The sequence below is a fragment of the Podarcis liolepis genome, assembly GCF_965112155.1.
Source record: "Podarcis liolepis genome assembly, chromosome: 3".
Taxonomy (NCBI): domain Eukaryota; kingdom Metazoa; phylum Chordata; class Lepidosauria; order Squamata; family Lacertidae; genus Podarcis; species Podarcis liolepis.
In genome coordinates this window covers 117,518,325-117,545,520 of record NC_139557.1, presented here as the reverse complement: position 1 = coordinate 117,545,520, position 27,196 = coordinate 117,518,325, and the positions used below count along the sequence as shown (strand labels likewise).

At 44.4% G+C, this 27,196-nt stretch overlaps 1 protein-coding gene and 2 long non-coding RNA genes across 10 annotated transcripts in view; 2 read left to right on the top strand and 1 right to left on the bottom strand.

The window, feature by feature from the left end:
- LOC310702856 overlaps positions 1–27,196 on the top strand; it is a 960,387-nt gene that overhangs the window by 188,369 nt on the left and 744,822 nt on the right. The window lies entirely within an intron of this gene.
- LOC310702797 (uncharacterized protein) lies at positions 287–18,401 on the bottom strand. 4 transcript variants are annotated; one of them, XM_083494939.1, is made up of 7 exons: positions 18,259–18,401; positions 12,001–12,125; positions 9,531–9,660; positions 7,952–7,993; positions 4,357–4,398; positions 2,030–2,077; positions 287–400 (listed from the first exon to the last, which is right to left on the bottom strand). In XM_083494939.1, the coding sequence occupies exons 1-7, from the start codon at positions 18,261–18,263 to the stop codon at positions 388–390; spliced, it is 405 nt and encodes a 134-aa protein (XP_083351065.1). In that variant the 5' UTR covers positions 18,264–18,401; the 3' UTR covers positions 287–387. The 4 variants fall into 4 exon arrangements, with proteins under 4 accessions (XP_083351065.1, XP_083351067.1, XP_083351068.1 ...); XM_083494941.1 differs by lacking the exon at positions 18,259–18,401 and adding an exon at positions 12,361–12,624 and having other exon boundaries at positions 12,001–12,172; XM_083494942.1 differs by lacking the exon at positions 18,259–18,401 and adding an exon at positions 12,361–12,624 and having other exon boundaries at positions 12,001–12,166.
- On the top strand, positions 13,836–26,927 carry LOC310702839. Of its 5 annotated transcripts, XR_014523672.1 has the most exons (6): positions 13,836–15,760; positions 16,439–16,754; positions 20,701–20,803; positions 22,235–22,370; positions 24,482–24,632; positions 26,487–26,927. It is a non-coding gene; the product is annotated as an uncharacterized lncRNA (long non-coding RNA). The 5 variants fall into 5 exon arrangements; XR_014523673.1 differs by lacking the exon at positions 13,836–15,760 and having other exon boundaries at positions 15,846–16,754; XR_014523674.1 differs by lacking the exons at positions 13,836–15,760; positions 16,439–16,754 and adding an exon at positions 18,566–18,689 and having other exon boundaries at positions 20,701–20,808.

Genomic DNA, 27,196 nt, shown 5'->3' with positions numbered 1-27,196 from the left:
CCATCATCATAAGAAGAAAGTTCTTCCTGATGTTTTGCTAGAATCTCTTTTCTTTGTAACTTGAATCCATTGGTTCAACTCCTAGCCTCTGGAGCAGGAGGGGGCAAGCTTGCTCCATCTTCCATGTTACAAACCTTTAGATATTACATATCTACCCCAGACCTGTCTCCCTGCATCTATTCTCTTATCAACCCCAGCAAAAACACCATATGATTTTGTCTCTGTCCATTCATGAGCAACTCAACAACTGGGGTTATTTCCTTGCCAAAAAATAAGACAACATGGATCTTTTTATAACTACAGTTTATTTTGAACAAAGAAAAAAAATCAGGAAGGTGAACCAGGACTCTTTGATTATTTCATTCTTGATATGACTCTGAGCTTTGCTTACAATCCACCCCTGTAAAAAGAAATAAGGGAGAAATGATATTGAGATCCACATAAGTATGGGACTAAAGTTCATTCTATCCTATTTCTCTGTGGATTTTTAAGGGCAAATCCATATAGCTCCCCAGAAATCTGGGCATAGATCATTACATCAGGGGAAATGGCTTGCAAAAATGTGCATATTAGTCAAAACTGTAAACAAAAATGTCTTTTTCCGGAGAAATTTGCACTAAAATGTTGGTGAATATTCATGGGAATTTGTTATGGCAAAATTCTGCAGAAATATGGAGTAATGAATGTAATTTTGATTTTGTTTTTTAAGAGAAACTGAGAAGACCGAAATCGACAGATCCATCTGTCCCTAGTAGCAAGTCCACTTGGGAGTGGCAGATCTTGATAAGGAGAATTGTACATGAAATACATGAAATCAGTTTTTTTTTTTTCTGGGGGGACTCAGGGGTAGACAGACCCCTAAACATTTTGTGAATCTAAGTTTGGCCTCATTCAATATGAGTAGGAAAATGAGAGTACCCCTAAACCTTTTTTGTTTGTTTTTTTAGAAAAAAGCTGTGCATAAAATGCATGTGTGACATATAAAACTTCCAAGGAGAGCTTCAGAAAGATGTGTCACTTTCTGTGGGACTGGCTTCATCTGTTTCAATTGTACATCAACAGAGCTCTGCTCACTAGCTGGCTGCTATGAAGAGATTATTTTAAAAAGAAAGGACTCAGGCATCCCTTAAAAGGTAAAGGTAAAGGACCCTTGATAGTTAAGTCCAGTTGCAGAGGACTCTGGGGTTCCAGCACTCATCTCGCTTTACAGGCCGAGGGAGCTGGTGTTGGTCCACAGACAGTTTTTCTGGGTCATGTGGCCAGCATGACTAAGCCGCTTCTGGCGCAACAGAACACCAAAACTAGAGCACCAAATGGAAATGCTGTTTACCTTCCTGCCACAGCACTACCTATTTATCTACTTGTACTGGCATGCTTTCGAACTGCTAGGTTGGCAGGAGCTGGGACCGAGCAATGGGAGCTCCCCCATTGCGGGGATTCGAACCGCCGACCTTCTGATTGGCAAGCCCAAGAGGCTCAGTGGTTTAGACCACTGAAGGAGTGACTCCACCTCCATCATTCTACCTGGACACTGAGGTCCAGTGCCGAGGGCCTTCTGACAGTTCTCTCACTGCGAGAAGCCAAGTTACAGGGAACCAGGCAGAAGGCCTTCTCGGTAGTGGTGCCCACCCGCCCAGATGTCAAAAAGAACAACAACTACCAGACTTTTAGAAGACATCTGAAATCCTGTTTAGGGAAGCTTTTAATGTTTGATGCATTACTGTATTTTGATATTTTGTTGGAAGCCACCCAGAGTCTCTGGGGAAGCCCAGCCAGATGGGTGGGGTATAAATAACATATTATTATTATTATTATTATTATTATTATTATTATTATTATTATTATTATTATTTAGACCACAGCACCTCAGGCATCCCTTAGGACACCTCGTATTGGGGATCCACAAGAGAATGGGAACAGGGCCATGTTCAGATCCCAGAAAAAAATCCAGTTCTGGTCTGGGTACACTGGATCAGGCATGCTAACGTGGAGTCACAGCTTGCTAGATTCCTTCCCCACGCCTACTCACATGTGATGAGAGCTGCTGTGCTGAATTCTGACGGAAACAGTGTGTTTTCTGCAAAAAAACCAGATAGGGGAATATAGGCAGAAATGGAATGGTGGCTTATTATTGTCATTCTCATCTACTATTTTAAAATGTTCAGATTAGAAAATATCAGAACTTTCTACAGAAAACAAACAAACGAAAACCCATACTTTTAATATAACATCACGACACTAGATGGTGATCAATGTACAGTGGTTAAAGATTTCATTCAGAAAAAGGCTTGGGTAAATGAAAAAGACCTGCATGCCTCTGAAAGAGCAGGTGCTTGGAACAAGACTTATCTCAGAAGGTAATAAAGTCAGTTTTCAAGGGGCCACAACAATGAACCTTGCTGCTAGTGGACACAAGGTGAATAGTAGCCAAGAAAATCGTCAGCCATGGAAAAAAATATTTTATTTTTTATTTATTTCATTAAATTTATACATTGGTCAATTGTTTTTTTAAAAAAAAAACCCTCAAAGGGGGAAAATCACAACCCTACTTTAAAACATACAAAAGTTAAAATACTAAAACATATTAAACGTATTAAAATCATCTCAACTTTCTAAGTATCTGGGTCGGTTAGTCTAAACTGGAATGTTTTAAAAAGGTAAAGGTAAAGGGACCCCTGACCATTAAGTCCAGTCGTGGACGACTCTGGGGTTGTGGCTCTCGCTTTATTGGCTGAGGGAGCTGGCGTACAGCTTCCAGGTCATGTGGCCAGAATGACTAAGCCGCTTCTGGTGAACCAGAGCAGCGCATGGAAACACCTTTTACCTTCCTGCCAGAGCGGTACCTATTTATCTACTTGCACTTTGACATGATTTTGAACTCCTAGGTTGGCAGGAGCAGGGAGCGAGTAATGGGAGCTCACCCCGTCATGGGGATTCAAACTGCCAACCTTCTGATCAGCAAGCCCTAGGCTCTGTGGTTTAACCCACAGAACCACCTGCATCCCTTGGAATGTTTTAACAGGTGCCAAAAAGTGTACAATGAAGACACCTGCTTCAATAGGCAGGGAGTTCCAAAGGGTAGGAACTAACCAATCGAGTTCTTACAACTACAGAATGCAGGTATTACAAGACAACTTAGTAGTGTCAGTTCTGCTGAGTGGAATGGTTGAGTGGGCACATGTGGGGTAAGACAATTTTGTAGGTAAACTGGTCCCAAGTTGTTAAGGACTTTATATGCTAATAGTAACACCTTGAACTTGGTCCAGTAGCAAATCGGCAAAAAGTGCAGATCCCTGAGCACAGGTGTTATATAGTGACAAAGGTCATTCTTTGTGGTGGCCAAGGAGGGGACTAAGGAAGGAGGCTGGCTCTTAGGTAGATGTGACTTAATGGGTACAAAAAAGGAAGAGAGAAATAGTTGTTGGGCTCCGGATCAAAGGATAAGGCAACTCCTTTCATCTCATGATATAACTTTTAATATTTACTTTTGGTTCTCAGATTGCATGTATGCATATCCCTGTCCTACAGAATTGTTCGCATCCCATGTTTTATAGCATGGGTAGACAAACTAAGGCGTGGGGGCTGGATCCAGCCCAGTCGCCTTCTCAGTCCGACCTACGAACAGTCTGGGAATCAGCGTGTTTTTACATAAGTAGAATGTGTCCCTTTATTTAAAATGAATCTCTGGGTGATTTGTGGGGCCTGCCTGGTGTTTTGACATGAGCAGAATGTGTGCTTTTATTTAAAATGCAGCTCTGGGTTATTTGTTGGGCATAGAAATTCGTTCGTGTGGGTTTTTCCCCTCCAAAATATAGTCCGGCCCCCCACAAGGTCTGAGGGACAGTGGACCAGCCCCCTGCTGAAAAAGTTTGCTGACCCCTGTTTTATAGATTTCTTTGACAACAAATTTTGACATTTGTGTTCAATTGGATCATCCTTGGACTCATGGTTGTGTTGTTTTTGGAACACAGCAGTTTTGTTATCTCTGCATTCCTGAAGAGAGATCCACAGGGCTGAGAAGGTCCAGCAGATCTCTGGTTTTGTTGGGGGGTTCCCAACTAGTCCCCATCCACAGATCTGCCAAAGACACATTGCAGTATCTTCCGTAACCCTGCAGTGTCTCAGCCAACAGAGCTGAGCTTGTTGGATCTTATGTCAGTGTAAACCCTGAAAATGGGCATTCCAAGGCAATGGTGGGGTTGAGAAAGGAGGGAAAGGGGGCTTATTCTGGCTCCTAAACCATTTGCCCTGGGAACCTGGCATAATCTGAACAGGCAAAGAGGGTAGTCTAATGCAAAAGTCACAATAGAAATCAGTCGGCATGGCCCAATACTTAGCAACTGGGCACAGTCTCACCTGGTGGCCCCATCAGAATGAGATTTGACGTGTTCTTTCTTCCTGAAATGGGAAACAGTTGATTGCCTTTTAGCCAACCAGCCGAACACATACACAAATTCATGCATGCAGAATACATTATCACAAAAACCCTGTTTATAAACAGTGGAGTGTGGTGGTTAAGGGTTAAACCTCCTGAATGTCCTATATCTGGGGAGGAGCTTCCCGGGAAGTGGAACCTGTGTTGCTCTTTGTCTGCCTGTGTAAAAAGCACTTTCAATTTTGGTGGAGAGAGAGTTGCTCTGGGAGACGGCCAGATCCAACACACGCACAACATGTGTCCGAGTTCCGATGGAACTGTTTGTTGTTTTGCTTGCTGTAAATAAACGCTGTTAGAAAGAACAGTGAGTGGACCCTTTTTTCCTTCTTCTCATACAGAAGCAACCACTGCTCAGCTCTGCAGCTGCCTGGAAGCAGATTTATTGCACTGCAGAAGTGTGCCGGACAGGCAGTAAAGTTCACAGGTTATGGGCTGTTCATTTTGCTACTAAGTGTGAGAAAGGAATGTTACGTCCAAGTACAGCTTTGAAGTCCTGCCAGACACTGAGGCAGTCAAGATTTCACTGGTGAAGCGGAGCTGAAGGAAGCATCTTTGAGCACCGGCCAGCAGAAGCGTGAGTAAGCTATAGCCCCGGGAAAGATGGCTCAGGCTCCAGAGGCTTTCACCTTGCCTTTTGAAAGGCTGACTGGTCCCAATTGGGATGAAGTACTGGCTGTTGGGAGAACAGCTCTGGAATTGCATGCAAAACCCACCACCTCAGGCAAAGTGAGACAGTTTCTGAGGCAGAAGTGGCTGCAGCTCTGGAAAGGGATCAGAGTGTCCTGAGCATGCTGAGAGCAAGCGTGGACGCTTGGCTGTTGCCGAACCTTGAGGAGATCAAGGAGGCCTGGGCCACTTGGCAGGCACTGCAGAAGGCGTGTGTAGCCACAGTGGGAGCCAAAGACCGAGAGGGGGCCGTGAGCCCAATGGGGGCTGAAAGCCACGTTTCTGGAAGCTGTTGTTATGCTTCAACACATCTTTGTGATGGACAGGAACAGAGGTAGAGAGCTGAGAGGAAAGCAGTCGCAGGCTGTTCCTCTGGAAACTGTGCACCCAAGAGTGGGGGTGCAGGGAGAAGCTGTGAGAGCTCTGTAAAAGCCTTTGTCTCCAAAAGATGTTTTCAGTGTGGAAGTACTGGCCATCTCGTGAGAGACTGTCCTGCAGAGGCACAGCAGGAAGGGCCCAAGGCCGTCTCCCAGAGCAACCAGATTAAGACCTCTGCAAAGCATGGGAAGAATGCCAAAAGTTCCAACTGGGTTGAGTGCAAGGAGTCAACAACATTGTTTCATCTAGCAGCTTTGATGGCTGTTGTGAAACCCAAACAGGAAGCCAGTCTCTCCTTTGTTGTTGACACTGGAGCCACGCACACTTTAGTGCCCTCAGCTGGACTTCTTCGGAACTACAAGACTGTGCAAAGTGGAAGATATGTGTCGCTGGCAGATGGAAGCAGAAGTCCACCGACTCAGTTTGGGACCCTTTATTGTTCGTTCCTAGATCATGATGTTCAGGCTTTTGTGGTTCCAGAAATAGCCAACTGCCTTTTATCCATGTCTGCTCTAGTAGCTGGTGGTTTCTGTGTTCAGTTTGCAAATAACATGTGTTCTTTTTCCAGGGATGGGAAGCAGCTTTTCAGTGTTGAGTGCAAGAATAGGCTGTTCGTGGTTGAGATGCCTATTGCTGGTGATGTTACCTGAGGTAACACAGGTGCAGTGCACAAACATCCCACCACATGATGGCTGTTCCCATCTATGGCACCGCAGACTCGCTCATTCAAGTTGGTCCTATGTCAAGAAGGCCCCAGAGTGTGCAGAGGGGTGGAAATTAAAGGGATATGATAAGTTTCTGGATTGCAGAGCCTGTAAGCAAACCAAAGTGAAAACATGCTCATATCCCAGGTCGAGCAGAGAGACAAGCAAGCCTTTTGAGCTGGTCCATGCAGATTTGTGTGGGCCTATGCCAGTGGCATCTCTGGGTGGGTCTAAATACATTTTGCTTCTCTTGGATGATTTTTCGAGGAAGTCTTGGTTTTTTTTGATAAAACACAAAGGGGAAGCCACTGCATTGATTAAGGATTGGATCACAGTGGTAGAGTTGCAATTTTCTGCCAAATTGGTTAGCTTTCAGAGCGATAGAGGGGCGGAGTTTACTGGGTCTGCACTGCAGAGTTTCTTCCACCAGAAGGGAATCAGTCACAGGCTGACAGCACCACACAGTCCTCAACAGAATGGTGTTGCTGAACACAAGAACAGATCACTACAAGATGCCGTGGCTGCCATGCTGTTTGATGCAGGACTCCCACAACACTTTTGGGCTGAATGTTGGAAATTTGCAGCTTTTGTGAAGAATCGTGTGTTTAATTCAGCTGTAGGGGACACGCCCTATTTTCTGCTGCACTGTAAGAAGCCCAAAGTGCATTTCTTATGTGTTTTTGGCTGTGAGGCTTGGGTCATCATCCCAAAGGCCAAACACAGAAAGGGTGGACCAAGGTCCAGGAAGATGATCTTTGTGGGATATGAACCTGGGTCCAAAGCATGGCGGTTCACATATCCTGATGGCAATCAGTCCCGGCTGCTAGTGAGCAGCAGTGCTGAGTTTTGTGAGCAAAGTGGGTGGACATGCATACATGGTAACCCAGATGTTCTTTCAGAACAGTTTCTTGACTCAGATGAGGAGGAAGAGGAGGGAACTAAACATGTTGCTGAGGAAGAGAGTCCAGAGCAACAGAGTCCAGAGCAGGAGCAGCCCAAAACCCCTCCAAGGGGGTGACCTAGAACTCCTCCACAGTCCATTGTCAAGTCTGAGCCAAAGAGTGAGCCGTCCTCACCCGCAGGTCCAGCTGTGAGGTTCAAAAGACGCAGCAGGTCAGAGGGGGAGTTCTCTGACACTGGGGATGGTCTGGCTGGCCCTAGTGGGTCAGAGGGGGTACCAGAGTTTACGCTGAGAAGATCAGCTAGAACCACTAAAGGTAAGCCACCTGACAGGTTTGAAGCCACAAGTGTGTGGGTTGGTGTGGCTAGGTGTGAACCTGAAACTTTGAGGATGTACAGAAGCTGCCTCAGGAAGAAGCCAGCAAATGGCATGAGGCAATGCAGAAGGAGATGAGCTCGATGGAGTCTCTAGGTGTGCTCTCCCTCACAACGTTGCCAGCTAGCAAACAGGCTGTGAGTAGCAGGTGGGTTTATCGCCTTAAACCCACAGAATCTGGAGAACCACAGTACAGTACAAGGCTAGGTTAGTTGCCAGAGGGTTCACGCAGCGGAAGAGGCTGCATTACACAGAGGTGTATGCTCCCACCTCTGCGCATGCTCTTAGCTGTTGCTGCACAAAGAGATTGGGAGATGAGCCACTTTGATGTGGGGTTGAGAAAGGAGGGAAAGGGGGCTTATTCTGGCTCCTAAACCATGTTCCTTGGGAACCTGGCATAAACTGAACAGGCAAAGAGGGTGGTCTAATGCAAAAGTCACAATAGAAATCAGTCGGCATGGCCCAATACTTAGTAACTGGGCACAGTCTCACCTGGTGGTCCCATCAGAATGAGATTTGACATGTTCTTCCTTCCTGAAATGGGAAAATAGTTGATTGCCTTTTAGCCAACCAGGCCGAACACATACACAAATTCATGCATGCAAAAAAATACATTATCACAAAAACCCTGTTTATAAACATTCCCCCACGAAAGCAGCCAATGAATTCATTTTCACCTGTGTGATCTTTAGGTGCAGTCAATAGCTTTCACTTCTCCATAACCTTTTTAACAAATATGGCAGTTCTGTGTGATGCATTATAATCTGTACCCACCAACAGAAAGAGTTTTACTTAAAGGGGAGTTATTACTAAGTCCTAATGCCAGGGGATCCAGATAACGTGTCCTTGGGTGCGATTATAGGTGACACTTTGCTAAGAAAAGTACCATGTCCTGCTCCCTCTAGTACCTCTTCACCTCAACCAGATGAAGAGGGAGGCTTAGCATTGGTGGGGCATAGGGCCACCTCATGAGAAGAGAAGACTCCCTGGAAAAGATGCTGATGTTCGGAAAGATGGAGGGCACAAGGATAAGGGGACGACAGAGGACGAGATGGTTGGACAGTGTTCTCGAAGCTACCAGCATGAGTTTGACCAAACTGCGGGAGGCTGTGGAAGACAGGAGTGCCTGGCCTGCTCTGGTCCATAGGGTCATGAAGAGTCGGACACGACTAAATGACTAAACAACAACAACAACAACAACAACAACAACAACAACAACAGGGCTACATTCCATGTTCTGTCCACCTCCATTCCCTTTCTTCTCCCTTTCTGCAGCTCCTCTCCAGCAGACCCTGTATTGAGAGCAGCAGTGGTGGCCAGCTGAGAAGAGAATGCCAACCACCAAGCAGAAGGCAGCCCCAGCAGAAGCAGCCAGGGCTGTGCCAGCCAGGAAACATGCATAGCCATTATCCTCTGCCCTTGTGGAACAACTCTCACCACCCCAAGCCCTCCAATCTCTGGTGCCAGTTGCAGCAGAGGGATGTGGGACGTCGCTCTCCTTTGAGAAGTGGCAGGGCTGGGTGGTCAGGCACAGTTCCTGTTCCTGTTGGGGATACCCATCCTCCCTGTCAGGGCCTGATGGCAATGGGGAGAGCAAGGGTGCCTCCACTGGCATGCCCAAGACCTCTGCCCTGTTCAGCCCCTCCCTCAGATGCTGGCAGGATTGTCAGCTCATGTAGCCAACAGAAACCACAAAGTCAAGTGCTTCAGGCAGGACATAACCATCACCTAACTGCTGGTTCTGTGATAGTGTTGGGGAGCTGGCAGGGTGGCTGCAGGCAATAGTGATGTCAATGTGAATTTCAGGGCGCAGCAGATGGGGGTGCTGCTGTTACTTTCAGCTGGTTGAATGCCCTCCACCTGAGCATTCTGCAGATCTGCTAGGACATGGCTGCTGCAGCAGCTGCAGGGACTGGAAGTTGCCCCTCCTCCTCCACCATGTAATTCAGGTGGTAGTGTGGGATGAGAGCTGGCTGCAGCTACATTGGCCAGTCCTGAGGGTGGGGCATAGGACACTCAGGATCTTATGGAGCCATAGAATTGTAGATGACCCTGAGGCATCCTATCTCACCTTTTACAGCATATCTTCAAACTGTCACATTTTCCAAGCATGTCATAAAAGGGTAAGCACTTGTCCCATCGAAAACATTTACCCTTATTAATGCTTATGCAGTCATGGGAACCATAAACTTTAGAGACCACTGCAAAATGAGAGGAAGAAAGGGAAGAGTCAACCTTTATGGCTAGCATACAATAAATTGAGAACTAACTTCCTCATGAGCACCTGACCCTATTATTCAAGCACTGGATTAAGTGTGTGTGTGTGTGTGTGTGTGTGTGTGTGTGTGTGTTTGCGTGTATTGAAAGATGAGTGACGCTACAATCTGTGGTGGCTGATAAAAACTCAGACCTTCATGTGATGGGTGCAAGGTCTGAAGTGGGACTATCTGTGTGTTCTGCTGGGTGCACTAGGAGACCTCCCTTTGGATGTCAATCTCAATTGCGCAGTTTCAAATTGCAGGAAGGCTTCTGAGTGGCTTCAGCTTAACACATGCAGACCCCCTCTTCAGACATTCCTGCTCAAGACAGGAGGGTCAGAGGTGGAGCTATGCAGGTTCATTGGATAGGGATAGGCCAATCCAGCCAGGTGGACAGGGTATAAAATCAGCAGCAGCAGCAGCCACTGAGAATCGGGGGAGAAAATTGTGAAACTACCTAAGCTGCAGTTTCTGAAACAATGCAGAAACAAAAAAAGGCCATCCTTCAAGAATCATACTTCTCTTAAATATGTGGTGTGGTTTCAACCAGCCTTGGTAATGGATGCCAATGAACTGAAAAGCTCAATCCAGATCAGACTGAGGAACTGTTAGTGGGAGATTGCTTGCTCTTGATGGGGTTACACTTCCTTTGACGGAGCGGGTACGCAGCTTGGGGATACTTCTAGATCCACTGCTGTTACTTGAGGGTCGGATTGCAGAGTGCCTTCTATTAGCTTCAGTTGGTGGCTCAGCTGTGCCCCATCTGGGCAGGGATAGCCTAACTACTGTTGTCTATGCTCTGGTAACTTCTTTACTGCAACACGTTACACATGGAACTGCCTCTGGAGATGGTTCTGGAGCATCAGCTGGTGCAGAATTCAGTGGCCAGGTTGCACACCGGGGCAAAATGATTTGAGCATGTTACTCCAAATCTGACCCAACAGCACTGCCTGCAAATTGATTTCCAGGCCCAATTCAAAGTGCTTAAATGGCTCAGGACCACAATACCTCAAGGACTGTCTCTCTCATATGAACCTACCCAGACCCTCTGATAACCCTCTTAGGCCCTTCTTCATGAGCTTCCTCCATGAGAAGTCTGGAGGGTGGCAACACAAGAATGGCATTTTCTGTGGTGGCTTCCCATTCATGGAATGCTCTCCCCAGTGAGGCTTGGCTGGTGCCATCATTATATATCTTTACATGCCAGACAAAAACTTTCCTCTGTTAACCAGGTCTATGGCCTTTAACTACCTGTGGCCTTTTAGAAGTGGGTGTGATGTTTCTAAGGTGTTTCTCTACCCCCCCCCCACATTTTTAATCCTTCTTTGTGGGTTTGTTTGTATGTTTGGCTGGTTTGTTGGTTTTGATTTACCATGGGTTGACTTGGGTAAAATAAAATGACTAATAAATTCAATTATTATTAATAATAATAATAGCATGGTAATGTATGCATACATTAGTAAAATTGCACACTAAAATACATTATATTACATGGAAGTTCTTGGAATTCAGAACTATGGAGAAATGAATTTAAGATTATGGAAGAATGAGAAACCAAAATGAAATGGAAAGGTTTGTACATCCTTACCCAACACACTTTACATGCTTTGACCCCCTACCACTCATGTTTTTGAATGTTTGAATAGGTTATTGACTTCTATTTCCCTTGTTGCATAACTCCTTTATTATTTTAAATGTTATTTGTTAATCAATGAAATGATAAAAGATAGAAGCACAAGGAAATAAAGAAATGCTCGGTGTTACAGCAGGTTGAAAGCAGCACAATAGCATCATCATTGAACTTACTGTTCCAAAATGTTACCCAAATAAATCCAATTTTTCCACAAATCTGTTAAGTTGTATTATTTTGTAAAAAGTTAGCTTAATCATAGTTACCGTGAAACAAATTTTATCAGTACTCCTGTGTGATGAAGATGGTGATGATAGCCCACCCTTCACCAGTAGGTTTCAAGGTGAGTTGAAGCAATTTGAAATCCAGTTACAAACACATCACAGTCATAGGAACAGAATGGGTCCTGAAAACACACATCTCAGGTGTCAAGAGGTGTAAAGGGTTGCATCCTCCTCGTTTGCCAAAAGTGGTATAGTGAAGATGCCAGATGCACTTCTGTTGGACGGGAATTCCACAAGTTAGGGGCTACAACAGAGAAGGGTCTCACTTGGGCAACTATCAGATGTTGCCTTTAACTCTCAAAGTCCTAACTAGCTTGGGACCCAGAGCTTCATTTTGTTTAGAACAGCTTGAAACCCATAATATCTTACCTGGAGAAGCCCAAGATATCAATAAAAGAACAGCAAACAAAAGCCCAAAGAACTTCATGGCTGTTTTCCTTTGAGTTCTCTCTTTTTCTGTTGTAACCAAGCCAGGTGAATTGGTGATGGAAGCTCTGAGGGGGAGGCAGGAATGGATCAGATGAGGATGAAACAACTGAAACTCAATAAAAACAAGAAATAGATTTTAATACATGTGTAGTAACATGCAGAACTGATTGAGACAAGTTGGTCCATCAGCTCCAGCCATGTTGGCTGATGTTGATGGGATTTGGAATTCAACAACATTTTGGAGGGTGGGAACAGATTCCGCATCACTGTTGAAACACACTAAGCACCTTTGAATCTTACCTGCCAACTTCAGCTAGTCCTTGCACATCTGCCTGTCTGTGAACAGCAAGAACAGAATTCCTAGAAGGGGTTTGAATGCAATGCTATAAGGAACCAGACGACAATATGGTCTCTATGGAAGCTGCTTCCAAAACTGAGCTTCTGTTTTCAGACACAGTAGTCCTCTGAAGCTTGGTTGCTTGGGGAAGGGTTCAAGCAATGAAGACATTGAAACCATGTCTTGCTTATGGACTTCCCAGAAAATTTTGAATGACTAGCTCTGGAAATAGAATGCTGAAGCAAATAGACTCTTGACCATATTCAGCATTGTTCTGCTTATGTTCTTAGAACATAAGAAGAGCCTGTTGGACCAGGCCAAGTGCAGCACCCTGTTCATGGGCAGCCAGATGCTTGTGGGAAACTCACAAGCAGGATTTGAGCATGAGACCTATCCTGCAGTTTCTAGCAATTGATACTTCAGAAGTATTGCTGCCTCTTAACTGTGGAGGCAGGGACTCGGGTGGTGCTGTGGGTTAAACCACAGAGCCTAGGACTTGCCGATCAAAAGGTCAGCGGTTCGAATCCCCACGACGGGGTGAGCTCCCGTTGCTCGGTCCCTGCTCCTGCCAACCTAGCAGTTCGAAAGCACATCAAAGTGCAAGTGGATAAATAGGTACTGCTCTGGTGGGAAGGTAAACGGTGTTTCCGTGCCCTGCTCTGGTTCACCAGAAGCGACTTAGTCATACTGGCGCATGACCCGGAAGCTGTACGCTGGCTCCCTCGGCCAGTAAAGCGAGATGAGCGCCGCAACCCCAGTGTAGGTCACGACTGGACCTAATGGTCAGGGATCCCTTTACCTTTACCTAACTGTGGAGGCAGAGCATAGCCATTATGGCAAGTAGCCTTCAATAGTCCTCTCCTCCATGGGTTTCTCTAATCATCTTTTAAAGTCATCCAAGTTGGTGGCCATCACTCCTGTAGGAGCAAGCTCCTACATGATAAGCCGTGCATGATAAAGTACTGCTTTTAATCTGTCCAGAATTGTCCAACATTTGGCTTCATTGTTGGCTTCATTGATGCCTTATGAGGAACGACTAAGGGAGCTGGGCATGTTTAGCCTGGAGAAGAGGAGGTTAAGGGGTGATATGATAGCCATGTTCAAATATATAAAAGGATGTCACATAGAGGAGGGAGAAAGGTTGTTTTCTGCTGCTCCAGAGAAGCGGACACGGAGCAATGGATCCAAACTACAAGAAAGAAGATTCCACCTAAACATTAGGAAGAACTTCCTGACAGTAAGAGCTGTTCGACAGTGGAATTTGCTGCCAAGGAGTGTGGTGGAGTCTCCTTCTTTGGAGGTCTTTAAGCAGAGGCTTGACAACCATATGTCAGGAGTGCTCTGATGGTGTTTCCTGCTTGGCAGGGGGTTGGACTCGATGGCCCTTGTGGTCTCTTCCAACTCTATGATTCTATGATTCTATGATTCTATGATTGTACATCCACAAGCTGTAGTGTTATGAGAGAAGGAGAAAGACTTTTCTCTATTCATTGTTCCATGCCATCTTTATTCAAAAAACTTCTATTATGTCAACTCTTACTTGCTTTTTCTCTAAACTAAAAAGTCCCATGTGCTGTAAACTTTGCTCACATGGGAATATGGTTTCTGGGACCTCACAACCACATGCCCCATGTCATTTGTGCCAACATGTACCATGACCACTGCTGCCACTCCATAGGCAATATCCACTATGCTTGCTCCAAGCGGTCAATTCACCCTGCCGTCTGTATTGATGTTCTGGATTACCCACAGCCAGGATCCCTCCACCCGCAGAGAGTATCATTGGCACAAAAGGATAGCTGTTTGTCCCACAAAGAATGAGTACCTTCTCAGGAAATGTGCTGCTTCCTTATACCCTTACTCTGCCTGAATGCAAGGGAGCTATGGTTGTTGGAGTGGGACACAGCTATAACTTCTCTGACTCTTATTTTTTCCAGGCCTCAAGGGAACAAACCTGTTCCTGTAGAGCCCTGAGCTCATTGTACCTTAGACACACTCAGGAACAATATATTTCGGAACCTGGGGCAAACCACAAAATGGCACCTTTCACCCCACTAGACAGGGAAGAAGAGAGGAGTGAAGATCTATATCAGGAACAAGGGGAGTGGGTGAAATTAAATCAACCCAAACCAATGGCTGAAATTGGAATTGTGGCAGGGGGAAAGGGGTCTGATGTGAATCACGCAAGGGCAGCTACATGATACTTCCTGCAGAGTATAATTGGCATGATGTTTACTGACTTTTGAAAGAATGAGTTTAATGGATGTGGCATTATGTAAGCACATTATTCTAGAAGTAATGAGGAAGAGGAAATATGGGAAGTATAGGAACAGGAAGAGAAGAAATTAAACATTAAGGTGAAGTGGTGCAGATATAATTTTAAGGTGAATTTGTCGCATTGATATTCACTTTTCCTCCAGTGTGCTCAAGATTGCACATGTCCTACGGTGCCCAGACAAACCCCTATCAAAGAAATGACAAGTCCTAAAAGTGCATACCCGCACAAAGGCTGCTATATCCCTAAACTCCAGATCAAGTTAAAGTGCCTGTCCTAATACCAAGCGTTGGGATACCAAACTTCTTGCTTGTACAACTATCTACTATAGGTAAAAAGGTAAAGGTAAAGGACCCCTGACAGATAAGTCCAGTCCACAGTTGACTCTGGGATTGCAGCACTCATCTGGCTTTACTGACCGAGGGAGCCGGCGTTTGTCCACAGACAGTTTTTCTGGGTCATGTGGCCAGCATGACTAAGCTGCTTATGGTGAAACCAGAGCAGCGCACAGAAACACCATTTACCTTCCCGCCGGAGTGGTACCTATTTATCTACTCGCACTTTTTTGGCGTGATTTCAAACTGCTAGGTTGGCAGGAGCTGGGACTGAGCAATGGGAGCTCACCCCGTCATGGGGATTCAAACCACCAACCTTCTGATCGGCAAGCCCAAAAGGCTCAGTGGTTTAGACCACAGCTCCACCCGCGTCCCTATCTACTATGGGCATTACCCATTTATTCATATTCCATGCTTTCTCTCTTTCCAGTTTCCAATTCAGGGGCTAGCCCTTCCATGAAGCAAACTGAGGGAACTGCCTCAGGCAGGATGCATGTGGGGGCAGCAAAATGGCACCCCCCATGGACCACTGTTTGCCTATTATTCACCCCCTCCACTGGAAACCACAGGAAGGGAGAGTACAGTTGTACCAAGGTCCTGTTTGGGGGTTTCACACATGCATCTTGTTGTCAACTATGAGAACAGAATGCTAGACCATTGACCTGATCCAGCAGGCTTCTTTTCTCATCAGTAAGTAGATCTGCAATGCTCCTGTTGCCATCTGCACTGGAATCCATGTAGCAAGAAGTGATGGTATGTAGGGCTGGATGATATATCAAAATATCATACAAAACCAGTTTGAAGTTTATGTTGTGATATCGGTTTCATAATTTTTGACCTAGCAATATATCACGAATCATGGTGTCTCTCTGTGTATTGTGCAAAAATCACAATGCAGGGGAAACCATGAAGCCAGGCAATGCCTCTACATAGCTCCATCCTTATTTCATACAGCCTGATATATCGTGATATATTGTGATATATTGTGATATATGATGATATATCAGACAGTGTGATAAATTGTTGTTTAGGTGGTGATATATCACACTGTTGAAAACCAGATATTGCCCAGCCCTAGATGTTTGCCTCTACATAATTTAATCCTTATTTCAGACATCATGATATATAGATATACCACAATGTTTAGCTGATGATATATTGTGATGCTGAAAATCAGATATCGCCCAGCCTTAATGGGGAGAGAGGAGTGCGAGTGAAGGCCCTATTCTTTTCTCAGGCAACATCAAAGAAAAGCACACTATGTTTCTCTGTATGCATACCTATCTAAGCTTCTGAGATTGTGTTCAGTTCGTCCTGCACCACCCACTTCTCCACATCTCAGGTGGTGACTATGTGTCTTTCAGAATTACCCAAAGCACAAAAAAAATCAAAAGTTTAAGATGTCTGGCTTTCACACAACTGTCATTCCAGAATATGAGGATGAACAACGTGAAAACTCATCTCTCTGAAAATCTTTCAATATGGATGTTTGCTGCAGCTAGGATTTCAACAGCCCCAGCAATGGGAAACCTTGAAAATCTACATTTGTTTTTGTGACATAAGAACATATGGACCTTTGGCCTATTGTGGGAGAAAATATGTGTCATGCATATGTGTGTTTCCAAGGCCATGAAGGATCCACAATTCTATTATGTCATCTGGCGGGATTTTATTTCCCATGCTTCAGAAATCGATGCACAATTTCACCACATCAGCTCAGGAAATATGGATGCCTTGATTTATATTGGTACGTCAACATTTCTTTCTCCTATTATTTATTGTTTGTTTGTTTTGTGTTTGGTGTGATGCAATGCCCTACTTCCACAGTCTGAGGTTGATAATAATGGCAATTTAAATAGGGGGGGGTTGATGTTGTGTGGCCCTGGAGACACCCCCCCCCAATTGCAATGGCAAAGCAGTTTGTGTGACCACCAACATCTTCTTTGTTAACTGCAGTAAAAATGGGGGGGGGGTGTCAATTCAGTGTATATAATTTTATCTCCAGAAGGAACACAGCAAGCAGTTCTGATTCATATTCGAAACCGTTAAAAAGCAATGGTCTGTGGATGACTGTTTTGGAAAGCCGTATAAATATTTTGTTCCTGGGATTAAAAGCACCACAGCAATCCCAGTCATTGCAGTGGTTGAATTCTCAGTAAAAGTACAGTACAGTAAAAAACAATGAAAGTCTATTGGCTTCTCTTTTCTGTCCTCTCCTGGATGGTTTTAGCTCTCCCAGGTAAGATCTCCTTTGATTAACAGGCTGTGCCTGGTGTAAAGGATTTACATGACATATTATAGAAATGAGTGGTGCAGAAATATCCTTTGAATCATCATTTCCACAAATAGCAAACTCAAGTAGTTGCAGAAATAGGTCTCTGAAGAAACAAGTTAGTGGTTTATTGTATGTACCTGGATGACCCCATTTGTCAATGGGTTGGCATACGTTCGGAAAAACCTGGACATCTCCTTTTGGAGGAGGGGCAACATGCCCATCCAGGTGGATTTGTACATCTTAGAGGAAATGTCCAGGTTTTTTGGGTGGGTGGCTTGGGCACAGGATGTTCTGCACATCTCAGCTGCTGCCAGCCTGAGCTGAGGAAAGAGGTGCACAAGCTAGGTGGTGGTGGCCCCACGCACCTGCGTGCCTCTTTCACCAGCTCAGGCTGGCAGCAGCTCAGGCTGCCCTCTTTTTTGCTCTTTGAGATATGGCAACCCTAATTTATCAGTCAAAATATGGGCAGAACTTTTGAAAATAATAATAATAATAAAAATACTCTTTATTAATTTTGCACATAACTTCTGAAAACAACCAAACAAACACAACAGGGGAGAAATGGTTAATTACATTTTGTAGGACAGTACAGTGGTACCTCGGGTTACATACGCTTCAGGTTACATACGTTTCAGGTTACAGACTCCGCAAACCAAGAAATAGTACCTCGGGTTAAGAACTTTGCTTCAGGATGAGAACAGAAATTGTGCTCCGGCGGTGCGGCAGCAGCAGGAGGCCCCATTAGCTAAAGTGGTGCTTCTGGTTAAGAACAGTTTCAGATTAAGAACGGACCTCCGGAACGAATTAAGTACCTAACCCGAGGTACCACTGTAAATATAAATGATAAAAACAACTAGTGCATCTTATACTCCACAAAAGGAAAGCAAACCTTGGAAATAAGCTGAAAATGAGGGGAAACGGGCATGCGTTAAAAATAATAATACAAAACGCTACAATTCATACCATTTTCACTTACACCATACTTATTCCAGGAGAAGTAATAGAAGTGCTTTAAAACACTCGCCCCCCCCCCCCTTGCTGCCTAACAATAACTCGAGAAGGGAGAAGTTAAGGCTGTGCACCAGATTCAACCAAATCGCAAATTCAGAGGAATCCATTTTCTCACCAAGCTAGGCCACAGTCAATCCGCATGACAAATAATCCAGGTAGCCAAGCAACAGGATTCTATTTTGTGACATCAGAGCAGCATGAGAGAGAGAATGGTCTTCACGTAAGACATTCCATCTTCATCACCCCCACCCCATTTAATTCCTGAGCTACTGGAACAATGTCAAATGTTTGTTTGTTTTATTTCTACTTTTTTTAAAAGACACCTCTACAAATACAATATAGGTACAAATTTTTGATTCGGATATTTTTTTCATCTCAGAACTTGAACTGGAGGAGGTGAGCTACTATGCTGCTGAGATTTCTTAGCTGAGAAATAAAAGTCTTGGGGGTGGGGAGACCAGAAATTCTTCACTCAAATCACCAGGAGAAGACGGTGACACCTAAATTCTTATCTGGGGTGAATTTTAAGCCAGACAAGTGAGGAACGCAACTCCCCACCTGCCTCCCAAAGTAGACCTCCTCAATTATTTGTACACACCCGCACACACACACAAACAAACAAACAAACACACACGACCAGATTTAGGTTTGATGAGGCCCTAAGCTACTGAAGATAATGGGGCCCTTTATATGTCCAGCTGTCCTTTGTCAACAACAAATTGTCACTTTTTTTTGTGTTGAATATATGCTATATGGTCGTTTATGGACCTAATAAGTATCTAAAGCCATTGCACATGTTGCCATGCAATCAGTCCATGCAGAATGTAGGCACCCTATACAGTGGTACCTCGGGTTAAGAACTTAATTCATTCTGGAAGTCAGTTCTTAACCTGAAACTGTTCTTAACCTGAGGTACCACTTTAGCTAATGGGGCCTCCCGCTGTTGCTGCACGATTTCTGTTATCATCCTGAAGCAAAGTTCTTAACCCGAGGTACTATTTCTGGGTTAGTGGAGTCTGTAACCTGAAGTGTCTGTAACCTGAAGCATCTGTAACCAGAGGTACCACAGTATATAGAAAGGAGCAAACCAGTGATATTTCAGGGAGCAGGCTAGCAGGCAAGGCCCATTACTTACATCATAGGAGCCTACACAACACAAAACGCTGTTGCTGTATGTAGGTTTTATTTCATTTGTTTTTTATCTTATATTTTGGAAATGTACATCCAGTTTTTTTCTTTAATTTTTTGGGGGGCCCCAAGAGCGTAGGGCCCTAAACTATAGCTTGTTTAGCTTATATGTAAATACAGCACTGCACACACACTCCGTTCCATGCTGCCTACCTAAGCTGGGCTTTCTGACAGTGGCCAGTGGAACTAATGAAGGAAAGAAGGTCGTAGACGCACAACCTAAGAGTATGCAAGATAGCAAGCGGGCAAAGAAACATCCTTTCCGTCTTCACAGGTGACATCAGGCAGGAAGCAGAATCACCCAGGAAAGGAGGGATGTGGTGGTGCTGGGTGGATGAACTTTGGTACCTGGGAATATTAATGGTGATCAGAGAGAACACATATGGGAAGGTCCACAGATCAATGACAGAGTCTGCTTGGCTTACAGAAAGTCCCTGGTTTAGTTTGAAATGCTCTCCATCTGAAATCCTGGCATGTCACTCCCAGTCAGTGTAGACAACATGGAGTTAGCAGGACCAATGGTCTGAGTTGGTATAAGGCAGCTTTCTGTGTTTTCCCAGTTTGACTTACATTCCTTTGTATAAAACAAGCCCGAAGGAGGCCCCCAACACACTCACAGGTCCTTGTATGATCAGTGGAAATAGTTGGTCCTGTCAAATATTAACCACTCTCAATTCCAACCTGATAATTGCCACCTGCCCAGATATTAACTTGTCTGAATTAATTTTAAGATGTACAGTGGTACCTCAGGTTAAGTACTTAATTCGTTCTGGAGGTCTATTCTTAACCTGAAACTGTTCTTAACCTGAAGCTCCCCTTAAGCTAATGGGGCCTCCTGCTGCCGCCACACCGCCGCTGCACAATTTCTGTTCTCATAATGAAGCAAAGTTCTTAACCTGAGGTAATATTTCTGGGTTAGCGGAGTCTGTAACCTGAAGCGTATGTAACCCGAAGTACCACTGTATTTTAGTTAACTGATGTCTGTTTTTATGCATATTGTGTTGTTTCTATGATGTTAGCCGCTTTGAGCCTGGCCTTGGCCGGGGAGGGTGGGATACAAATAAAATTATTATTATTATTATTATTATTATTATTATTATTATTATTAGGTCCCAAATTAAAGAAGGGGGAGAAAATTTATTCGGTTTGCATTTAAAGGCGAACTTCTCTCCAGTTCACAATTTCCGGTTTCTTCTTGGCATATTACTGCTTTTTGCAGGACTATGGCCATTGGTGGCCATTGTGCCCTGTGAGTGTTGGGCCCATGGGAGTCTTTCGACTTCTCATATTTGCTCTTTCATGGATGAATCTTGCTGCTGAAGGTAAGGTGCGTGCTTCTGTTTCTCTTTGTAGTTATTAATGTTCATATGGCTGAAATAAGTAAAAGAGGGAGGCAGCAGTTACAAGTCTCTGCAGCCACAGCAGGCGCTGTGATTCTCCAGTGGTTTGACTTCACCCCCCAGAGGTGTATTTCATTGCCTCTTGAGACAGACGAGTGCCAACAGCAATAAAGTATTAAGGCCAATTAATCCAGTTGTCTAGCAATACTGGTGTAGCAGGTTGCCATTTGCCTCCACACCTGCAAGGAAGATTCATGATGCAAAGTAACGGTTGAAAGGCCATATTTATGAATATAAGAAATACAGCATCTGCATGCCAAATTTGGAAAGCGTTTTGTCTTATTCTGATATGGAAACGACCTTTCGTTCCCCTGGGCATGTTAATAGATGCTGTCTTAGGGCTTAGCCACACTTAACTTTTTGCCCCGCATGTTCCAGGCACAAATCCATGCATTAAAGTTCTGTGTCCGAGTGCTCCCTCTTTTTGCTCTGGAGATTTCCCCACGAAAACCCGCTCTTTAAAGTCGAAGCACAACAAATGGCAATTCAGGTTTTCTGTGGATTGCTGTTTGCTCTGATTCAGGGGTTAAAGAGAGAGCTTTCATAGGGAAAGTTCTGGACTGGGGAAAAGAAAAAAGAAAGGGTGATTGGACGCAGAGCCTTAAAGCACAAATTATGCATGGACAGTGCACAGGAAAGGTAAGTCCATAGTCTCCCCAGCCAAGGTTTGGGAGAATTTTATTTCCTCCTTCCTAAGTGAGCTTTGGGTACATGAACTCAGCATGTGAACCCTGGCACTGCCCCCCCCCCGACCCACTGTGCATAAGGCTGTGACAGATGGCTTTTAATGCAATAATGTCTCAGTGCTCCTCAATAATGCCTCAATGCACCTAACACGTGTGTACTTCCTCTCATGAGTATACTAAATGCCAAACCAAAAATATGGCCCATGCCACTTCCAGCAAGCCAATAAGAATTGCCCAGAAGTATATAGAAGTTTGGTGTGTGGGGGGGTACTTCCTTGTTAACCTCCTATGTTGCAAAACCCTGGTGTGTTCTGCATGCATACATTCTACGATACATTGCATATTCCCCCTTAAAATATGATATTGCATGTCAGCAGGGGGGAGGGATAGCAGGAGCCCATGCAGCACCTGAAATGTCTGGCTGCTTGAACTGAGGTTCCCGCTGGGCTGAGTTACCATGGAGCCCTGAATGAAAATGAATATTGCTGGTCGTCTTTGATGTGTGAAATATGGATTAATGTAGCGCTGTTTTGTAAGGACGAAATCCCAAATGATGAAATCCCAAATTACCACCACCACATCATTATTATTTTTTACATGGTCATTAACAACTTCTTCTTCTTCTTTCCTCTCTCCCTCTCTCTTTCTGCATTGGCAACTTGCATAGATAACCCATTTGATCCAAACCTCTCACGTGACCTACTCATGTGCTGGCTCGATAAAGGATTATGCTACAAGCATATCTGCCCTTTACTTTCTAGGACTACTGCACCATGCGGCAAACGTGCAATTTGCTGCACAAGGTAGACAACTCTTCAATATTATTCTTGCAGGTTTGGAAATGCTTGCCACTATTCTTTTTAGTGGTCATATATTCCCAGCTATGTCCATGTAGTGCTTCCCTGTGATGAGTGCCTCTTTGAACATAGCTGAACTCTTTAATTTTCCCCTGTAGGGAAAAAAATCGGCTCTAAGATTTGGAGAGGGGTTGGTGTTTGTGGGTCTATATAATATTTGAAATAAAGGTAGGCCATTGTCGGTCCAATCTCACCTGCCCCCAAGTTTTAAAACACTCCCCTTTTATAGGGATCTGTCCTAGATTTGGCCTGGAGAGAATCAGGCAGATTTGGGTTTCAGCCAAATTGAGTGAAGCAGTGGCATAGCTAGCCGCTTGGGTGCCCAGGGCAGCACACAAGCCCTGCAGCCGGGGGTGGAATGAGCCACTCATGGGGGCGCGGCAAGCTGCCCATGTAGGCTGAGGCGGTGGGCAGACGCTGTCGGGATTCACAGAAGGCTGTGTGAGATAGTGAGTCTGCAGGCTTGAGTTTGCTAGCTGATGCAACTGGCTGATGCAATCAGCCTGCAATACTTTCTAGGCCGAATCGCCTCCCCACACCATGTCCGCATGTGTCTAAATCTGCAGAGTGTTGCTTTGCAAGTGCATTCACGAGCTGGTGAATGGAGGGTTTGAGCCTGCGGCGTGCTGGTTTGCAAGGGGATTCCAATCTTCTTGGGATCTGCTTCCCTAGCACATTCCCTGAAGGGAACAGGCTGGTGAAACAGACTCCTGCAGTCTTCCTTCCTGATTCCCTGACCATTAGAATTCCTGCTCTGTGATTGCAGTCATGGGGTTGTTGTCTTTCACATGATGGTGTATGTTTTGACTCCACAGAATGGGAAGTGACAGAGACAGGGTGTTTGTGTTACTGTGTTCTGTGAAGTGGCACTATTGTCCTTTGTTCTTTCTCTTTGCTGTCTGATGCTAGAGAGAGAGGGAGCCATGTTGCAGTGCTCCGTGTGTAGATTAGCCAAAATGCTGAGTTGCTGAGGTCTGTTACGCAAGCTGCGCAAACTCTGCGGATCCCTAAGTGTGCCAGTGTCTGTTGGCATCAGTCGCTGTGATGTTCGGGCTGAAGAAAGCTAATAAAGCTCCTGAATGATTGACCAGGAGGGAGAGAACATGCCAGTCGGGCATGTGTCTCTGCCAGGGTCTTACTCAAGTGTAGGACGATCTCCTGACACTAACTGCCCCAGACCATACTGGGCTGCCTGACACAGTGATCTGGGAGTGTATTCACCCCAGTGGCATAGGAAGGGGGGTGCGGTGGGTGCAGGCCGCCCCGGGTGTCATCACTGAGGGGGTGACAAAATGGCCAGAATATGTGTTTTTTTAAAAAAATAACTCCCTCAACCACCGCATGCCCCTTCCTATGCTTCTGCAGGAGCACTCTCCCCTTGAGTGATTTCCAGAAACCAGAAGCATTGCTTCCTCCAACTTTGCAGGCAGAGCACAGCCTTTATGGCTAGTAGCCTTTGACAGCCCTCTCCTCCATGAATCTGCATAATCCAGCAGCTTTTAAAAGCCCTAATTAAGCATTAACCTGACTCCCAATTTGATTCAGGACTGGAACCAGGGAAGCGGGGCTAGGCAGAGCCCTACACTTTTGTACTTGGAATGTTCAAGGGCAGCGTTACAGTCATGGCCTCTGGCCTCCACTCCTGAATGATTGTCAGGCTTGAAGCTTATAATTCTCAGGTGTTTTTGTTTGGAGTATTTGCCACCCCCTTCATCTGGCTAGTTATCATACACATTCTGCTCAACGTAATGAGTCAATAGATGTTTTATTGTGTTTTGAATATCTTGTTGGAACCCACCCAGAGTGGCTGGGGAGACCTGGCCAGATTGGTGGGGTATAAATAATAAATTGTTTATTATTATTATTATTATTATTATCATCATCATCATCATCATCATCATCATCATCATCAAGAGTTTAATGCCCAAAAATATTTTCAACAGCCTATTTCCCCCTTGATATGATCATGGATAATATAACTCACACAGGCCATCATTCTGACTTTCTCTTTCTTTCTTTCTTTCTTTCTTTCTTTCTTTCTTTCTTTCTTTCTTCAGCATTGTAACAAATATGTGGCTGTGTGGATTTGGTAAAGGTTTTTGCTCAATGTGGAACTGCCCTCTCAAGCACTTTCAGTTTGGAATATGTGGCAGAGGAAGCCCATGCTGTGTGAAGTCCATTCCAGGAAAGTAGGCCAATCTCTCCAGGGTAAGTCCAGAGAAATGTTCATAACTATCCTATCCAACTCCCATCTAAGTGCATTGCCAGGAGAGGTAGTGGTGGCCACCAACACAGATGGCATAGACAAATTCATGGAGGGTAAGGTTATCAAGTGTCTACTCATCCAGCAGGGCTCTTTCTAGATTGTTGTTGTTTAGTCATTTAGTCGTGTCTGACTCTTCATGACCCCATGGACCAGAGCACGCCAGGCACTCCTGTCTTCCACTGCCTCCCACAGTTTGGCCAGCTTCGAGAACACTGTCCAACCATCTCATCCTCTGTCGTCCCCTTTTCCTTGTGCCCTCAAGCCTTCCCAAACCAGGGTCTTTTCCAAGGAGTCTTCTCTTCTCATGAGGTGGCCAAAGTATTGGAGCCTCGGCTTCAGGATCTGTCCTTCCAGTGAGCACTCAGGGCTGATTTCCTTAAGAATGAATAGGTTTGATCTTCTTGCAGTCCATGGGACTCTCAAGAGTCTCCTCCAGCACCATAATTCAAAAGCATCCATTCTTTGACGATCAGTCTTCTTTATGGTCCATCTATCACTTCCATACATCTCTACTGGGGAAACCATAACTATAGCTTTAACTATACGGACCTTTGTTGGCAAGGTGATGTCTCTGCTTTTTAAGATGCAGCCAAGTGAGAGCTGGACCATAAATAAGGCTGATCGCCGGATAATGGATGCTTTTGAATTATGGTGCTGGAGGAGACTTTTGAGAGTCCCATAGACTGCAAGAAGATCAAACCTATTCATTCTTAAGGAAATCAGCCCTGAGTGCTGAGTCCTAGATTGTACTGTTTCCTAATTCTGATTACTATGGCACAGAATAATTTCCTTCATTTTGCATTTTTTAAGTGAAAAGTTTTTATTTGCTTCTCACAGATTGGAATGCAATTATAGTGATATTTTTTTCTCTCCAGATTTTCCACTCCTCTGAATTTTATTATGGATTTATTGATTCAAAAAATGCACCAAAGTGCATTCAACGATGTGCATTTTAGCATAAAATGTACTTTATTTAGATAGTTTATGGTGGTGAACCTAGTTCTAGTCAAAGGGCTGGCTGTTTTCCTTTCTGGACAAACTTCCAGGGGCTACTAGCCAATGGAGTCCAGAAGCAAACATGGGTATGATCAGAGGCAAAGGATGATGGAACAGATTATTGTTCCTAGAGGGCTGCATTTGGATCCTGGGCCTGAGGGTTCCCCATCTCTGGTGTATTTTGTGACAAAGTATTTGCTTCAATATACATTTTCAACCATTTTCTAGCCCAATTCCCTGCAATGCAGGAATCTCAACTAAAGCATCCATGATACATGCATTTCCTACATTGCAATAGGAAAAATTGCTTGCAAAAATATGTATATCAGACAAATGCAAATACCAAAATAAAAATAAGAACATATATTGAGAGGGGGAGACATTACAAATGGATGTAGGAATGAGATGACCTGAATTTAAGATGGGGAAAACCAGAAACAAAGAGAAGCCGTTATAGACAGATTCTTCAACATTTTAGTGCAAGTCTTTTCTAGTAAACACGTTTTATATGCATCTTTGCCTAAAGCATACATTTTTGCAAGCAGTTTCTCCTAATATGCATGCTATTTTCACTAAAATATGCATATTCATGCACACTTTTCTCCAATACATACATTTTTGTAAACCATATTTGGCTGAAAAACTGCATCAGAAAATTCAAAAACTTTCAAGCAAAGGTGGTGTTTCATTTCTTACGTCACTTCAGAAAGTGTGGATTGGATCATTGTACCTTTAAATGGAAAATGAGTCAAATTTCCCCTCCTGGCCAGCCTCATCTAACCCATTATATTCTTTAATAGGGTGACCAGAATGCTGCGGGTATAACCAGTCGACAGCAGAGTTTATTAGGACTCCAGTGCTGAAGTCGGAAAAGTCTCAATAAAGAGAATTATGGGTGACATCAGCAGGTTTTGATGAAGAATAAAAGAGACAGCAAACCACCTGGGATCAAAATAGTGTAAAAGAAACAGCAAAGATGAGACTCAGCCATGCTATGGCTTAGAAGAATTTGTCCCATTTGGTCAAATCATATTTTGAAGCAAATGGAGACCTGAATATCTCGAGGTGTGTGTGTGTGTGTGTGTGTGTAGAGCCTTCTCTGATTCATTTACTCTACATCAATTTGCTTGGACTCCCAAGGAATCTTGCCACCAGGAATTCATATCTTCAGTTATCCATTTCATTACTGACACAATCAATCAACCAATAAACGATTTTGATGTGAAATTGCTTTGCTGAAATGTTTGTGCATCTACTTCATTAGGTGGTTATCTAAAGTGACATTATTTAGATGTTTGGAGATACGGAACACATATCACCACTTGATTTTGCAGGTCAACAGTGTTGAATGCACCCATGCACAATACTATCTAGAAATTACCATTGCAAGGAAGAAGAAAGCTTGCAAGAAAAGAATAGTCCACCCTATGTGTGGTGTAGTTGTTAAGAGTGGTAGATTCGTAATCTGGGGAACCGGGTTCACGTCTCCACTCCTCCACATGCAGCTGCT

Bases quoted from the DNA above. Each gene is read 5' to 3' on its own strand.
- LOC310702797 (XM_083494939.1), bottom strand. The intron at 9,661-12,000 runs GTAAGATATTAT...CTCATTTTGCAG, and splicing joins GATATCTTGGGCTTCTCCAG to TGGTCTCTAAAGTTTATGGT. The intron at 7,994-9,530 runs GTGAGATAGGAT...TTCCCATTTCAG, and splicing joins TTGAAGATATGCTGTAAAAG to GAAGGAAGAACATGTCAAAT.